General features: G+C 36.5%; 1 protein-coding gene across 1 annotated transcript in view; it reads left to right on the top strand.

Moving 5' to 3' along the window:
- Positions 1-677: 677 nt before the first annotated feature.
- ell (elongation factor RNA polymerase II) overlaps positions 678-17,134 on the top strand; it is a 35,459-nt gene continuing 19,002 nt past the window's right edge. Inside the window, exons 1-2 of the mRNA XM_052590348.1 lie at positions 678-902; positions 15,114-15,158. Of these exons, the coding sequence (XP_052446308.1) occupies positions 693-902; positions 15,114-15,158 (255 nt within the window). The 5' untranslated portion in view covers positions 678-692. The remainder of the gene's footprint in view (positions 903-15,113; positions 15,159-17,134) is intronic.

Raw genomic sequence — 17,134 nt, 5'->3', positions numbered from 1 at the left:
AAATGCATTGTTTGGGTCAAAATGATTGGTTTTTCCTTTATGCCAAAAATACTTAAGATATTAAGTAAAAAAAAAAAAAATTCCATTAAGATATTTTGTAAATTTTCTACTGTAAATATATCAAAACGTAATTTTTGATAAGTAATATGCATTGCTAAGAACAACATTTGGACAACTTTAAAGGTGATTAAAAAAAAAAATTTTTTTTTTAGATTTATATTTTCTTTTATTTATTTATTTTTGCTTTGCAACCATCAAATCCAGATCTTCAAATAGTTGTATCTCAGTCAAATATTGTCATATCCTAACAGACCATATATCAACCGAATGCTTATTTATTCAGATTTCAGTTAAGAGTATAAATCCAATTTTCAAAACATTGAACCTTATGACTGGTTTTGTGGTCCACGGTCTCATATTTTATCAGGACTGCAGAACCGAGACGATATAAACCCCCAAATCCCTCAATTTAATTTGTTATAAACATCAATATGTCTTTTTAGAGCGATGATGATGATGCTGGTGTAGAAGAACAGCTGAATCGTTTCAGAACCGGATCTTTGAGACGAACTGTTCGAAAGAACCGATTCCCGGAAAAGCCTCAGACTTCCCATCACTGGTCATCTCTGTCATGATTACCACGAAGCCCCGCCCCCTCCCGCCTGTACGTAATTCACGGCTCATGAATAATCATGTCCCTCGCTCGCTCGAGCTGCTTGTTGCGTTCACGGCGGAGGCGCGTGAGCGTGGTGGGAAATGCGAGCAAGATGGCGGCGTTGAAGGAGGAGCAGTGCTACGGACTGTCCTGCGGAAGAGTGAGCAACGGCAGCAACATCTCCGTCTATCACGTCAAGCTGACTGACAGCGCGCTGCGAGCGTTTGAAGACTACCAGAGCAACAAGGTAAGACGCGCGTCGACCGCAACGCAAGACTAGAGAAACCGTGCTAACAGGCTAAGAGCAGGCGACAGTTATTTATTTCCCTGCCTGACAGCAAACCACCCTCTCAGCTGAAGAAATCCCCCTCAGAGCGAGCAGCAGCCTCGGCTTCCTTCTCAAGCACTTTATACACCAGTGAAGCATTAATTAACCAACCCGCTGGTGATAAAACACAATAATTTGTCTAATGTGTGTTGGTCTGCTGGAAGACAGTCTAGTTTGGTTGAAAGTAACTGGGTTCCCAGGATCCTGGAAAAACCTGGAGATGTCTGGGAATTGTAGGATTGTGGTTTCCAGGTCAGGGAAAGTCATGGAAGTTGAGTAAGTCTTAAAGTGGCACGGGAATCCCACTGATGAGTAGGCTTTTTTTAAGTTTTTTTGTTATGCTCGACTCTCAGCCAGGGGCCCGGGGCCCTCAGCTAATGTCCAAGATGACAAGATCGCTCAATTAAAGCAAATGGGAAATGAACCAGAAAGGTTGAGAGCTATTGTATATTTGAATATGTGTATTGTGCGCACACACATTGTAATGTAGATTAAAACTTGAGTGATATTTCAGAGAAAATTGTAATAAATCGAGTTAAATAATCTGTATCTAACATAGTATTCTCTCTCTCTCTCTCTCTCTCTATCTATACATTAATATAACTTCAGATATTTCTATTTATTAAAATATATTACAATATGTATTATAATTGTACCGGTCTGAAATAATTATTGAAATTCATTACTCAATTGTCAACTAAATGAATGCCTTATTCCTCTTTTCTTTTTTTTTGTCACAGCACAATCAAACAATTATTTGTTTATCTAACATGCCAACAAGCTTATCTACTTAAAAAAATTCAGATAAAAGAATGTGAAGTAGTCAGAATTGTATTAAACCCATGACCTTTGTTGAATATGTAAGTAAAGGTTAGACGGACACTAGTGCTCAATTTTGCATTGAAGTTTGCATTTGATACGAAAGATGCTTCTTTCCGCCTAGAAGCCAAAACTCATTGTTTCGATGTTAAATCAGCCCTGTTATTAATTCGCCCTCCCCAGTTTTAGGTGGACGCTGTTTTCCATGTAGCAAAGCAGTGAATCCGTGTCTTTGAGAGATCGTAGGTTGTTAATGCCATTGGATTCTATTGAGCGTCAACACGGTAGCCACATCTTCAAAACGCCAAGATGAGCGTCCGCAGACCAGCAAAGTAAATATTTAAAGTCATGTTTGGAGTCGATAAACTAGGTTTGGGTTCTCGTTTTTTGGATTAAAGGTTCGCGAGCTGCTGCAGACGCAACCAGGCCGGTCAGGTGGACGATATTTGATAATAAAATGCATTGATTTGTCTGCATGGTTTCTGATCAAAGGGAGGTTTGGTAAAATAAAACAAATGCAACTCGATCCAAGACGCGACAAAGGCCGGGTCTCTCTGTACTCAAACTAGAGTGAAGTTGAGTCACTCTTCTGGTGATCTCAGTAAATTGGACGATAGGAGTAAAATTACAGCTTTCGGTCTACACCCAAGCTTACACACCGGGGGTAACAATTGGATGAAACCGTGAATGTCTGCTTATATAAGTCTGCTTTGAGTATTGCTGTCTTATGTAGTGATTACTGTGGCATATTCTTTAGGTGATATGTGAAACTCAAGTCGACTGGCTACATGTGACACTGTGAGGGAGGCTGAAGCTTTGCTTGGGAGTATTTTTAGCTGCACAAATGCTACTAGTAAGTTTAGAGTCGGTCTTGGTTTGGTGTATTTGCATATTTGAATGTGCTTTTATTGCTCAGGGCTATTCTGGTTGCCTGTGAGAGATGTCTAGCTGTATATGGGAATTTTGAAACTTTGTGTAAATGTGGTTGAATCACTGTGAACTGATGAACTCGATGATTTTTAATTGTTGCAGTAGTCAGAAACATGGATTGAAATGCATTTGGTGTCGTTTCTTCATTGCGTGTTTTAAACTCACGTGACTGGTGTCGCGTAACACGTGCACATGCATTGACGTTGTATATTGTGTACTGGATTTCACCAACCCTATATCTGTTGATTGACAACATAACCTTTTTACCTAAATGGACTGTTGTAAATAATATTTTAGAAAATTGAGTTAACGTGAAACATTTACAGCCTTAAAAAATAATTCACACTATTGTTTTTTTTTTTTTTTAATGCGAGATGTTTGTTGTACATGGTTAATTTTTCACAATTTGGTGTTTGTATATACTCTATTTATTTGTTTGTTAATTTAATTTTAATATACTATTACCGTATTTGAAATTATTTGTATTGGTCAAAATTTTAGACCTTAAGTATATATTGCGGACACATTGTAAAAAAAAATTTAATAATAATATTACTATTATTAACATTATGTATGCATTTAAAAATAATGAATAAAAATATATTTGATTTATAGATCATATTAAATTAGTCTGAAAAATGTATTTCAGTTCACAGTTGTCAACTAAAGTGCTTTATTCTACTTTTTTTCTGTCACGGTGTAATGAAAAATTTAAATTTCTTTTTTATTAATTTTAACAGAACTTTACAAACTTGGCAACCATATCTACTAAAGAAGTTATAATAATAACAATGCTGAAATTATTATAATATTCTTGTTATTAATAGTAAATATGATTTTAATCAATCTGTATTGGTAACTTCAAGTTAATATTTAAAAACACTAATAATTTAAGGCAAATGTAATTTTTGTGAATGCTGTGCAGCTGAAATGAATTTGGTTGATTTAGTTTAGTATTTAATTGTAGACAATGATATTAGAATTTTAATATAGTACATTTTTTGTTAAAATATGTAAAAATATTTAGCTTTATTTGCCAGACTTTTAGTGTCAGTGCATCCCAAGTGAAAATCAGAATTTTGACCTCCTTATGTCTTCACATTAGGTTGCATGATTTGCTGTGTCGTTAAAAAAGTCTGCAGCTCAGGAAACTTCTGCTTAATTCAGTCTAATTCTGACCGGAAGGAACCATTGTTGTGCACTTGACTTTCACTTCAGCCGTAGATGACCAGTTTGCCTCACATCTGCACTTTAGCTTCTTGAAGAAAACAACAAAACGTAGAGGTTGTGTCGGTCGCTTGGTCATCTGGTGAATGCTGTATTTGGATGAGAGCTGGGCTTCACCTCTTCTATTCTTGATGCTTGTTTGAGAGAGAAAAACACTGGTAGTCAGAATGACTTGGCTCTGCAGATAAATAGGTCAGCCGTATTACTGGGCCGCCTTGTTGTTTGTATGTCAATGGGGAAATGCATTGTGGCATCTTGGTTTATTGCACATGGTTCCTTTTTCTGTTTGTTGTAACTTTGAGTCCGAAGGTTTTGTTTTATCCAGCAGAGGTTTGTCACCCAGCAAGCAAAGATCGTTTCTATAGAGATTTAAAGGAATAGTTCACATGGAAATGGAAATGCTGGGAAGTCATACGCGTTTTTATTTTATTTGAATTTTTAACAACATTAGGGGGAAGCAGAACTTCAGTTTTTGGGTGAAATGTCCCTTTGAGATATATAATTGCAACAGCATACATTACTAAGAAAATTCGATAAATTCGAATTAGATTTTTTTATAAACTTCACGCACTTCGTTTTTATTTAATTTTTTTATAATTGAAAGTGAAGTACAAATGTTTTGGTACTTAAATTTGCATAATTGGATAATTGAACTTTGTGCAGTTTAAAGTGTTTTCTCCGATGATAAATTTAAACCATTTGTGGTAAAGTCCTTTGCCAACAAGCCACTTCACAAAGTTTCAGCCAAACAAATTAGACACAAATCTACTCCAGGATTTAATTTAATATTTATTTTTGTTGGTCACAGTGAAGTGAGTCCGTGCTGCTGACATGTTCACCTGTTGTAGTTTATCACATTGTGTGCATGAGATATGGATGCTGAAACGGTCGAAATGTGTCGCTAGAAAAGTGCCAAAACTTGCAAATGTGGGGACGTTAAGTCACAATTACTTTCCTTGTTTTTGTTGTTTAAATTCCACAGTGGAAAGAAAAACAGAATTGCGAGATGTAAATTTAAAATTAAGGAAAATGTCAGAATCTTTAGAGAAACTTTTTTTTTTATTTTTTTTTTTTTTTATCACAATTCAAATTATTATTTTTTTTTAAGAATTGAGTTTTTTTTTTTTTTAATTCTGAGTTTATATTTCTCAATTCTGCCTTTATTTTCTTAGAACTGTGAGGTTCTAAATATGACAGCTCTAAGTTTATGGCTTGCAATTCTGGGGAAGTCTGAACTGTGAAATGAAAAGTCATAAATCCTTTTTTTCAGTGTTTTATTCCGCGGTGGAATCGAGCTTCCATAAGATTAGCCGCATTGCTGTCAAACTGACATGTAAGAGAGAATCCAGTTGGACTCGGTCTGCTCTCAAAAGAAAGTCCGACTCCTGGCGCAGAGTTTTAAGGAGTCAATAGTTGAAGTAGTTCAGAGGTTGTTCTTGGATTACAGGTCGGCCGTGCCAGTTTCTACGTTCTGCTCCTCTGGAGACTAGCATGTAGTGTACAGATGGCTTCAGTCAGCAGGCTGCACAAACACTCATTAAAGGGCCATAATGATCTTGGGAGGATGTTTATCTACCCTTTCTTGATGGGTAAACTACATTACATGCTGGGTGTTTTGCCCCTGCATTTGGTGTTTGGGGTTATCGACCTACGTAATGGCTTGTGTGACACCGGAGGGAGAAGCACAAGCATCGGCGTCTTCGCCTTCCTCTTAGTTTGCATTTCTGTGCAGTTCCACAGGTGACTGCCATTGATTTGTTGCTAAAGCTGTAGCTTTATCTGACCGGTGCCAAGCCTGGTGCTATGACACGTCCACAGGTAGTTTAAAAGGCATAGTTCATCTCAAACAAAGTGAAACTCACCCTCATGTTGTTCGACACCCATCTGACTGAGTTTTTGTTAAACGTCAAAGATGAAGTTAAGCAGAATGTCTGAGCTCCTCTTTGATGGTTGTGGTCACCATTTACTTATATTTAATGTAAATGATTTTTTTTGGGTGTGTGAACTTTTAAGCTGTGACTTTAAAGTTGCTGCATGTCAGATTTTGACTCTACTGAAGCACACAAATACCATATGTTTGCAGATATTTAAGAAACATGCTAAGTTAACATACTTGTTTATCTGAAAACGATAGTCGGTTATTCTTCTTTGAAAATGTGTTTCCGGGCCAGAACGTCAGTCTCGGTTTTGGTTTATGAAACCCGTCTACTGCCAGTTTCCCCAAATGTATTTCTGCACCTCTGGTTGCCAGTTGGTGGAAAACAGTACATTTCATTTAATTAATTCTCAAGTGTGCTCATTCCTGTTTGTGTCATTAATCTGGCAAGAGGCTCCTGGTGGAAAAAATAAAAATAAACTCCAATATTTTGAATTTGGACTGCAATACCTAGTTCAACCACTCGGTGTCAATCATACAAATAGCACCTTTAAATAGTCACCGAATATAATTTTTTTTAGTAGTGTAGCAACTTTTAGTGAATCACTTCGCTCCGACAATTCATTTTAATTGTTCAAACACGGATCTTCTGTTTAATTACTTAATATTCATTACTTACTTAATATGCAGCATGATTTAATGTATTTAAGTAATTACGGTTTCAGTGTTTTGTGAGCTGTTTGAGTTAGCACACCCTAGAGCTGCACGATTAATCGAATGCGATTTGTCATTAGCATTTTTTCAGTAAAGCCGGTTCTGTAATCAGCAGTGAATCGTCATCATGTGCTTTCAGATGGAGCAGCATTTAGTACAAAGAGCCATAGTTCATTGACACAAAAAGCTTTTCAGTGAACTACGGCTCTGTGTAATAAATGCTGCTTCATCTGAAAGCATGTAATAAAAAAATACCACATTTAAAAGCATTTTTACTCCAAACTCCCTTCATAATGTCAGGCGAGTGTTTGAAATAAATCCTTCTGTCATATGATGTAGCTTCTTACATAAAGCATGCAACATTGCATAGATTCTTAGCAGTGATAAAGGCATTGCATTATCAATATACTTTAATATAAAATAATGAGAACTCCGATAACCCATATATAGTCATAAGTCGTGTGTTTATTAGTTATGCTGAATCAATGAAAGCAGCTAAATCTTCTGTTTATCCAGCTACCGCTATAGGCACTTCCTGGGTTTCTTTCAGAGCCAATGTGGATTTTCAGTGCTAGAGCGCCCCCTTGCCTTCAGATGGAGATTTACTGCGGATCACAGAACTGTGCTTCACTGCGCATGACAATCGAAGCTTCTGTCGGATCGTGATTTCAATTCCATTTTAATTAATCGTGCAGCCCTAGCACACCCCTAATGAAGATGTGTTATTCTACAATATATGATATTATAACACCATTAAATCATTTTGTTGTAGTTTTGATTTTATCAGAAAAATCGCAATTCGTTTTTTCCCTCAATTGTGCATCCTTAAGCATTCGGTGGTTCATTGCTTACTACCATTCTGCTTGGTTTCTCCTTAAATATTTACTTATGTTTGTTTATTGTATTTAGCATCAATTTTTTTTTTGTTTGCTTACCCTAACAAAGATTTATTTTTGCACAAGAAATAATTTAATTCGATAATATCTTTTGCGTCGGTCTATTTTAAAAGCGTTTTGTAGTATTTTTAACTAATTCTTTGTGCAATGTGACTTAACTTATATGAGTAGTTTGGCAAGGAGCTTCCCCAACAGTTTTCAGAGCCAGAAAATGACGCAAGACTTTATGGTGACATAACCATGGCATTTGATAACATGAACTCAGAACAAACCAGTCAAGTAGTTAGTTGTCCATTTAGACTTGAGGATACATTGAGACAACATTGATCGCAAACCTTGTTGCACAACCTGACTGCAGTAGATGGACCAGATTGTGACTGGATCCACGTGGAGGTCAGTCACTGTGGCATGGATATTTAAGGAATGCTGATACTACGTTTTTCAGTGCTGGAACTAGGGCTTGGTAAACCAGAATTAGTGCCAAATATGACTCTGAAATGTCAGGCTGTCATGAGACCGTTGCACTTTGTGTTGAGGTTTCATTTTGACCTTTTGACAGTTTTAGATTGTAAGCCTAAAATTGCTGTTAAACCATTTCAGTCCTGACTATGATGTTATCTGTATATTGCAGTTCCAAGGTCCAGATTCTTCTCATTTTAAAATCCGAAAACGAAGGAAACTTATGCTCATTACAAACAGGTTTTTGATTTATTTAGCAATTTTGGTGCATTCCTATTCTAATTTTAAAGAACAAGTCTATTTGATGACAAACATAATTTATAAATATTTAGCTTATTACACACCGCAACTGTTGTTGTTGTTTATGGTCAACAAGTGATATGGTGACTGGTACTATAAATATAGATCAGACAACACAATTGTCAACTAAAACAGAAAACTTTTTGGCCATTTGTTTACGACAAGTGCCTTTTTGGTGGCCAGAAATCAAAATAGTTTAGGCATAAACAAATTTCAAAGTGTCTCTGCATAAACAAAAAAAACGTGAGTTTGCGGAAAGGATGTCATGTGATTTTGTGAATTACGTGTCTGGGCTATAGGTATATGTGTGCAGGTGTGTAGTGTTTCTTTACAAAGTGACATTGCCATCTACTGGCCTGGCATGCAGAAGGTAGTGGGGTTTTTTTTGCACCTTTTTTTTTTTTTTTTTGAGGCAGTTGTCGTCGTAATTCAGGAATTTTCAAAAAATGCAAAGGAAAAACTCTCACTGTTGTCATGTAAACATACCCTAAATCTAAAAGAAAATAGGCCTATATATTGAAGATAAGTCTAAAATAACACATTTGAGAGAAAAAATATATATAATTCTTAAATATCCTGCTTACTGCCAACTCCTTTGTATTGTATTGTACTGGTCATCATATCACTTAAATGTTTTTGGTCGAGGTCAAAATTTCCATATCTGTGCATTGTGCATATCTAGCGTCGTCCAAAATTAGTGCCAGCGCTCTGCCTAGATCTGCGTTGTGTGATCCGCTGGGGTTCCTACTGTGAGTGTTGGTCCGGAGCCACCCTCTGTCCCAAGGTTAGCGCTGTGGAACATTCTGGGCTCGTGTCCCAGTGAATAGTGACATGTCAGCAGCCCATTCAAATGAACAGGCTGAGGGCTGCACTCTTTTTAGGGCTGTAGAGAGTGATTGGCTCGGTTTGATGCCTGTATTTATACCGCTTCTGTTGAGATCTGATGTGGATCGTCATGTTTATCTCTAACTTATTTTCTATTGGAAAAAGAGAACTACAGGCCTGAACTTTTTTTTTTTTTTCTTTAGTTCAGATTTTTCTTACCTTCCCCTTAGATTTTTAATTATTTTAACTGTCACAGAATGCATTAATAGAATGTTCTGTTAATTAATGAAGTAAAAATTTTAAATTTGTATAGTACAATACCAGCTCATTTTTACAGCTTCTATGAAGACTATACTTCATAAAACACTTGCTGAAATCGTTACTGATCACTTTATAATGGAATTACATTTTGCAGGGTAGCCACCATATTTAATTTTAATCAACGGACCTGAAATGCACTCTCACTGGCCATCGGCTCGTCCATATTTTTGAGCCCTGAAGTAATAAATCCTTCAGTCTTCTCAACTAGACCTAATTATCCTCTGTTGCAGTTCATATGAACCTACATTGATGTATTATTCTAAACCTAAACAACTGAGCTTTGTGTGTGTGTAGAATATACATGAAGTACAAATTTCCTGTGTCCTGTCTTCTGTGAATGTACAGATTGCCGATAATTACCGTAGCATTGGATTTTGACGTACAAAGCCTGTACTGGCGGTGTAATGTCTCCATTATGTGTGCCTATCTCAGTCGCAGATGGAATCAAAGGGATGATTTATTCATTTCCTGATGAGAGCCAGAACCCCGTTGACTGAACACAGTGCATCACTGCATCTGTACTATTTGAAATGAACCATGATAACATGCTACTGTAGTCTTGAAATTTCAGCTGGGATAGGATGAGATAGTGACCAGTTTTGCCTTTTTTTGCATTACCTGCTTTGTGCCTCCTGCCTCCTGCCCAAGTCATGTTGATTTATGAATGTTCTCGTTGAGATATGAGTGAAAATCTTGAGCTAAATTGTAGAGATGCTGTTAGTTTACAAAAAGGTTCATTATCTGATTTAAGATGACCTTTTTAGTTGATTTGAAAGCCTGAAACATACTATGTAGTAAGTCATCACGAAACATACTAAAGTAGGTTGCAGTGAGAACAGAACAGACCAGGTTCATACTCCGTATGCAGTGCGTAATGTTTTTTCCTGTGCTGATGTTAACAGATCAGTCAACGCGTGTCAAAATCGTGATTTTAAACTCCTTTCATTTTATGCTCGTGCTGTTTGAGAGACAGTTTCTGAGCGCTGTCAGAGAGGCACATGTAGAAACTTGTTTTTGCTGCTTTACCATTGAATAACCATTAAATACGTACACTGGTATATGTGTCAAAAAGCCCACCTTTGCAAGTATCCTTGTAAACACTGTAGTTTAGGTCTTAAGTGAAAGGGAACAGTCAACAGAGAAAATGTGTAACATTGGATCCGGGCAGCTCTTATAATGACAGCAGTCTGTCATTCCTGTTAATCAAACAACGAAAGTGACAATCTCTCACTGCTTTTGACTGAATCACTTTTGTAACTTTTAATAAGAAACATTTAATTTACACGGGGAAGAATACGCAGTGTTTTTGTACATTTGATCTCTTAATACAATGTGTGTAGCCAGAGCCCTAAAATTAACATTTTCCAAGCGCCAAATCAGAGTAAAAATCTGCATTGGTGAGTATATGTAACAGTGTCAGTTGCTAGTTGGCGAGTAAAACTTTTATGAAGTATAACAATTAGGGATGTCAACGATTAATCGATTAATTGTCGATAAGAGATGCAATCGATTAAGGCTATCGATGGTCGGTTAACCGATTCAATGTTGGGCTGCGTGCGGCTCATGCGCACTCAACACGTGCGAGCGGCTGTGAGTGACGGTGACGATATATAAAAGCATCATCATTCATTCACAATGTACAAATTAAGCTTTTAATGTGATTTAAACTTTAAAGTACATTAAAATAGAAACAACATAAAAGTTCTTCAACATTAAATGCAATAGAAATGTAGTTACTAATCATTTCATCAGATAACTGTTTTATATCGTGCGCTTTGCAGGGCTGCGGGACACAGTGACAGGACAGGTAGTCTATTCATTCCTACAACTTGTTAATTCATTCCTACGAATTTTTAATGTGGCAATTGTCCATGTTTCATTAATTTTGTTCCCTAAATAACCCATGATTTAAGTGAAATAAGGGAACAAATTAATAAATCGAACGAATTCATAATTCATGAAATCTTTAATTTCCCTTCCCATGTTTACCACAGTAAGAGATGCGAAAACAGTTATTAAAAGCGAAAGATAATAAAATAAACCTGTGAAATTAGAGGGTTAGACTATGAAGATTTAGGAAAAGAAACAATGCCTAAATATACTGAATTTGTGGAAATTCGTGACCAACCGGCAAACCAGAACAAAGCCGCGTAAATGAAGACTATGGGGTCCAAAAGCATGGTCGCGATCTAACATTTTCCAGTTAACCTATTATTCCTCTAATAAACAAAGCTTTTATACCACACTTGTCATAATCAGATCTTATCATTTCTAAATAAATAATTGCTGGATTCAAAACAGCGATTAATAGGCGCTGTGACCGACACATTCCTGGAGCATTCAGTTTAAATAGACCGTAGTATACCGGTCCACTCTGCTGTTATGCCAAGGACGTTTTTGCTCATATGAAGAGGATCATCTTTTCCGTCTATATGCGAATGCGTGTTAAGTACAAGCCTAGTTTACATTATAAATAGTTTAACATTCAAATACATTGCGAATATGGAAACATTTCGATTTGTGCCGAATGAGACATGAGCAATAACCTCCAAATAAATCTAGCCAAAGCCGCGCTCGCTCATCCTCGTCTGCACGCATGCACTGTCACGATCTAATGCGCTGTATGCCGGATTTTTAAAAATCTGACATTTTCTAGGACAGAATCCAGCAGGATCAAATTAATGTGAGCAACTGTGTTTTGGTGCACCAGCGCCGATGTAGTTCACTTAATGTGCAGCGCAGTCACACGCGCTCCACATTTCGGATAATTTTATACAATAATGTCAGTTGAAAACATTGCAATTGTGCTTTAAAATACAACAACGAGCACCACAAAACCATTTAAAGAGGCGCGTTCAGCGTTCTCCGTGCGGGATTGGAAACTGTCAACAAAGTAAAATGACCTCAAAAGTATGGCGCGCTCTCTTCATTTTATCAAATGATCATAATCGCATCTATTCATTTTATAATCCTGCTACTAGCATTTTATTCAGACTAAAACCTCTTTAATTCAAGTGAGAAAGCGTTTTGTGTGTGTGTGTGGCTTTTGCACATCCTGTCATACCGCTGACTGCGTGCCTGCAATAGACGCATTTTGCAGTATTATGGTTAACGATTAATCGATTAATTGATCGTTAATTTAAACGACGATCGATCATGGAAATAATCGAAATTTGACATCCCTAATAACAATGCAATGTAGTGGGAACAACAGCCCATTTTGAAAAATTAGCTGTTTCTGATGGAAGCAAATCTTCGTGATGGTTTAGCTTTTCTGTCATAAGTGACTCAAAATAAGTGAATCAAATAATAGGATACAAACGGACTGATCAGGTCAGAGCGGAGTGTGATGGCCAGCTTGTCCCCAGACACAGTTCTAATAACTTTTACCTGAGAAGATATTGCGGCTTCATTTTGGAAGTAACTTTTCCCTTCTTTATTGTTCATAATCTGAGAATGCGGCGACAAATACCTCGAGTTATGCTGCAGAAACAGTGCAATGGACTAGGCTATAGTTGAAAAGGTTGCTTGTTGACGATGAGCCACTTTAAACAGCTCACCAGTTGTGCTTCAATGGTCAAAATAATGTCAAAATAAGTGGTTTTGGTGAGTAACCTTGTAAACATAGTTATGTTTACATAAAATTTAGGCTAGTTTTGTTTTTTTTAGGATATTGACACTTGATAAGAATAATAAAATGTATATGGTATAAAAAAAAATGTAATATCATTAGTTAAAGCAAAATGAACTAGGCTATATTGTGACTGTTCACCTCTAGCAGTGCACGTTAAAGTAAATAGTGTAAATTTAGACTCTGACAACCTCTTTAAACAAACCCTAAACCTTAATTATGCGTAGTTGCGATGCTAGTCTGGTGGGATCTGCTTGGCTGACGTCTCTCCAAAACACCACCTGTCCTCCCCGCTGATACAATCTTCCGCTTTTCTTTACGGTTTCCTTTTTTCCCCTCAACGTCATTATCCGAGGAAGGAAGTGCGACACGTTTTGTTTACACTCAGTGGTTTGCGAAACGCTTCCTTCCGAAAAACGAGTCCTCGGTGACTGGTGCAACTAACCAGACCAGATCTTCTCAGCCCTTTTTTTTCTTTTCCTCTTTCTTTCTCTCGTTCTCTCTGAACTTCAGTATGATTCATCCAGCCAGACGCTTTCCAGCTCATCTGACTCGCTAATTAACACCAAAGCACCTTGTTTGAGATTCAGTCGTTTGATTGGCTGATTGGACGCTTTTCCGGCCTGACATTAATTTAATAAGTGGCTCGCGCTCCGATTTATCCGTCAACCCGAGATGAACCTAGCTTGTTTACTGAAACCGCTTTGAAGTTGATGAATGCTTGTCCATAAAAGATGCATGTTTTAGTCTGAAGTGGGTCGTAGGTGGCATGATAGCTTTAGATAATGATAGCCGGAGTTGAACCTTTCATATTGAAGTAGTCTGTGTTACTCAAGGGCATGTAGTCGACGTAGTTTACTCGTGTGCGTAATTGTCCCAGAACACTCTCTATAAATGTCATCGACTAGACTTTACGGAGTGCCATGGGTCTGGTTTGTTGACTTGATTGTGGTGTTTTTGTTGGTTTTCTTGGCACATTCTCCAGTCTTTCGAGAGCCTGCTGAAGCTGCTCTTGCCTGATCTAAAGCTCTTTATATTGGGAAACAGACCACATGGCTCAAGCGGGGAATTACTTGTAAAGCGTCCTCTTATTGCACTTGTGCGTCCTGTGTTTGACATCTGAAATGCCAGACGTGGTTTCGGGGGTGTAGAGGTTTCTGCTGCATAGAAATAGTGTTGATCAAACAGTCTTCACGTGTTTATTGGTGCTTGATCCCTTCTTGAAGTATCTGAGAGTGTCTTGTAAATTTAAACTGCTTTGACTAATGGAAATGCCAATGCTTGTTAACTTGAAATGCATAAAACATAAATCCGGTTATGATTCCTCGTTTTATAATTTCTCCTAAACTGTGCTTGATGTCTAGAATCTTTTTTTAATTATTTTTTTATTTACTGTACTTCTAAAGTCAGGGTAATAGATGTACAAGTTTTTAAATATACATTTTATTTAAATTAATCAATGTATACAATGCAATAAAAAGCATTTAAGTGCAATTTTAACTATTAATATCAAATATTGTTACATACGAAAATTAAGTTGACAGGAATGGTAATTTAAGTGTAATTTATAGATCCTGTAATTTTATTAACAAATATTTAAATGTTTAATCACATTATAAAATGTATAAAAAATACATTAGGCCTTCTTATTAACTGATAAACAGTGATTTTAATTACATTAATATATAAAAAGATTACGTGTAGTCATTAATTGCATTGCTTATATAAAATATGTTTACATGATTAATTTAAATTATTTAATATAAAGTATTTTACATTAATGATCTGATAATTTTACTTATTTAAATTACTTCTATTTTATATATATATATATACCATTTTAATTGCATTATTTGAAAAATTTTATAATTATATAATTTTATATTAATGATTTGAGAAACGTAATATTTAAATGACTTGTATAAATGATTTTTGTTACTTATGAACTAATTGATAAATACCAGAATTTTAATTGCATTGTTACGTTACTTGTTCATATTCATGACAGAGAAGATAAATATAACATCATTATATTTGTGTATATACACAAATAAATTTGGATGTGAATGATGTTTAGTTAATTTCTGAATAATGATTAATTTGTCTTGATTCTTTTTATTTATTTTTTGCAGGGCCTGACTGCTAAACCATTAATAGGATTCAAAGGAAACCAAGGGGTGAGTATGCAACTTTATTTTAAACTTATGTTTGTTTAGTGGCTGTAAACCACTTGAGACGATGATTGTCTTGTTCCATCATGGAGCCGCAGACCTTGCGTGAACCTGGGACTCTCCCCAGTTCTTGTGAAGTGTCCTGGTTGTGAAGCTAATGCGACAGCACTGAGACTTCCTGCTACACAGTCATCCATCGCTGAAAAAACCACAATATCCTCTGCTCGTTGTTGCAAAATCAGCATCGAATCACAGACGGTCATCAGTACGATTCTGCAGTGTGTCTTTATCTCCACTTTCTTGGACGAATAAGACAGGAAGGTGTCTTTAAGATCGTAGTCTGTAGCTGTAAACACATGCCCCACGCTGGCATCACAACATTTCCTCCTCGCTTGAGATCTAGTTTTGTTTTTTCATGAGCTCAAGCTCAGCTCAGACCTGACAGTGAACAGCCCAAGAAATGTTCATTCTGCTTTTATCTGCATCTCATGTTGAAGAATGCGGTTTTTCTGCCTCGGAGCCATTTAAAGTTCTCCTGCACACATCTTCTGTAAACATGCAGACACACGGCCACAGTTGATACAAGCAGCCAAATAAAACCACCATGTTCTCTGATTTAGAGAGGTGATGTTTATGGCGGATGTTTCCAAAACTTCCAGCCAGTAAAATTAAGAATCTGTCATTATCCGTATTTTTCGGACTATAAGTCGCACCTGAGTATCAGTCCAAAAATACGTCATAAGGAAAAAAACATAAGTCACACTGGACTATAAGTCGCATTTATTTAGGACCAAGAATCAAGAGAAAACATTAGGGCGCTCTGTTTATTAGGGGTAGACTACAGGAGCACTGAGCAGCATAGAGCGCCTTCTCATGACTGGAGACGGTAATGTTTTCTCTTGGTTCATTTCTCCTGGTTCATGTCAAATTAATTTTGATAAATAAGTCGCACCTGACTATAAGTCGCATGTCCAGCCAAACTATGAAAAAAATGCGACTTATAGTCCTGAAAATACGGTACTCGCCTCATGTCTTTCAAAACGAAGTTTCTTTCTTTAGTGGACCAGAAATTCTGTTATTCTTTTAATTAAAAATAAAAAGGTAATAATATTTTATAATGTTACCGTTTTTACTGCAAAATCAAATAAATGCAGAGCCTTGGTGAGCACAAAATTTTTAAAAACAAAATACTGCCCCCAAATGTTCAAAAATCGTGTACATTTAATAAAGTAATTACAAATAAAGTTGAGTAAATTTAATAGTTTATACAGTTTTATACATTTTATTTAAAAGTAAATAATTGAAAATTATTTAATTGAAAAGAAATTGTAATCGCAATAAAAATCACTTGGTGTTTTTACTGCATTTTTAATCAAATACAAACAAATGTATCCTTAGTGAGACTTAAAAAATATATATATATTTCAAAAAAATTTCAAATAGTAATGTAAATCTAATTTTAAAACTAATAAATTAAGTTTTTTTTTTTTTATAAATAAGTTGAAGTTTTAAGTTCAGTCTGTCTCTTCTCAGATCACAGTTTGTTGCCCCGGTGGATTGAGGCGGAAGTTTTGGCCTCTGTAATCCACGCTAAACGTTACTAGCGCTAACTGTTAAGTGCACTGGATTTCACACTTTGAAGTGCGTCATGTTTTTTGGCCTGTGACTCAAGCTCTTCTTCTCTTCTGTGGGTTTTTTCCTCTCAGCGCAGACATCTACAAACTGAAGTCAGGAGCCGTCTCATGCTTTCTGAATGAAGAAATTAGAAGTGCAATTTTAACGACTAAAGCTGCGACGTTTCAGCCAAGGCGGGTAATAAAACGCAACAATAGAAAAGGCGTTAACTGCTAATATAAGTCGTGATTGTGACAGGCAGAGCTTGCTGAATCTCTGCTGTGGCAGTGTGAAGAGCGAAGTGAAGAGTTGAGCAGAGCGAGTTTATTTCTAATCGGCCACCTGCAGGCCACACACACACACACGTG

This window comes from Carassius gibelio, chromosome B22 (assembly GCF_023724105.1).
Source record: "Carassius gibelio isolate Cgi1373 ecotype wild population from Czech Republic chromosome B22, carGib1.2-hapl.c, whole genome shotgun sequence".
NCBI classification, from domain to species: domain Eukaryota; kingdom Metazoa; phylum Chordata; class Actinopteri; order Cypriniformes; family Cyprinidae; genus Carassius; species Carassius gibelio.
The sequence above is the reverse complement of the archived record's forward strand: the minus strand, read 5'-3'. Positions and strand labels throughout refer to the sequence as shown.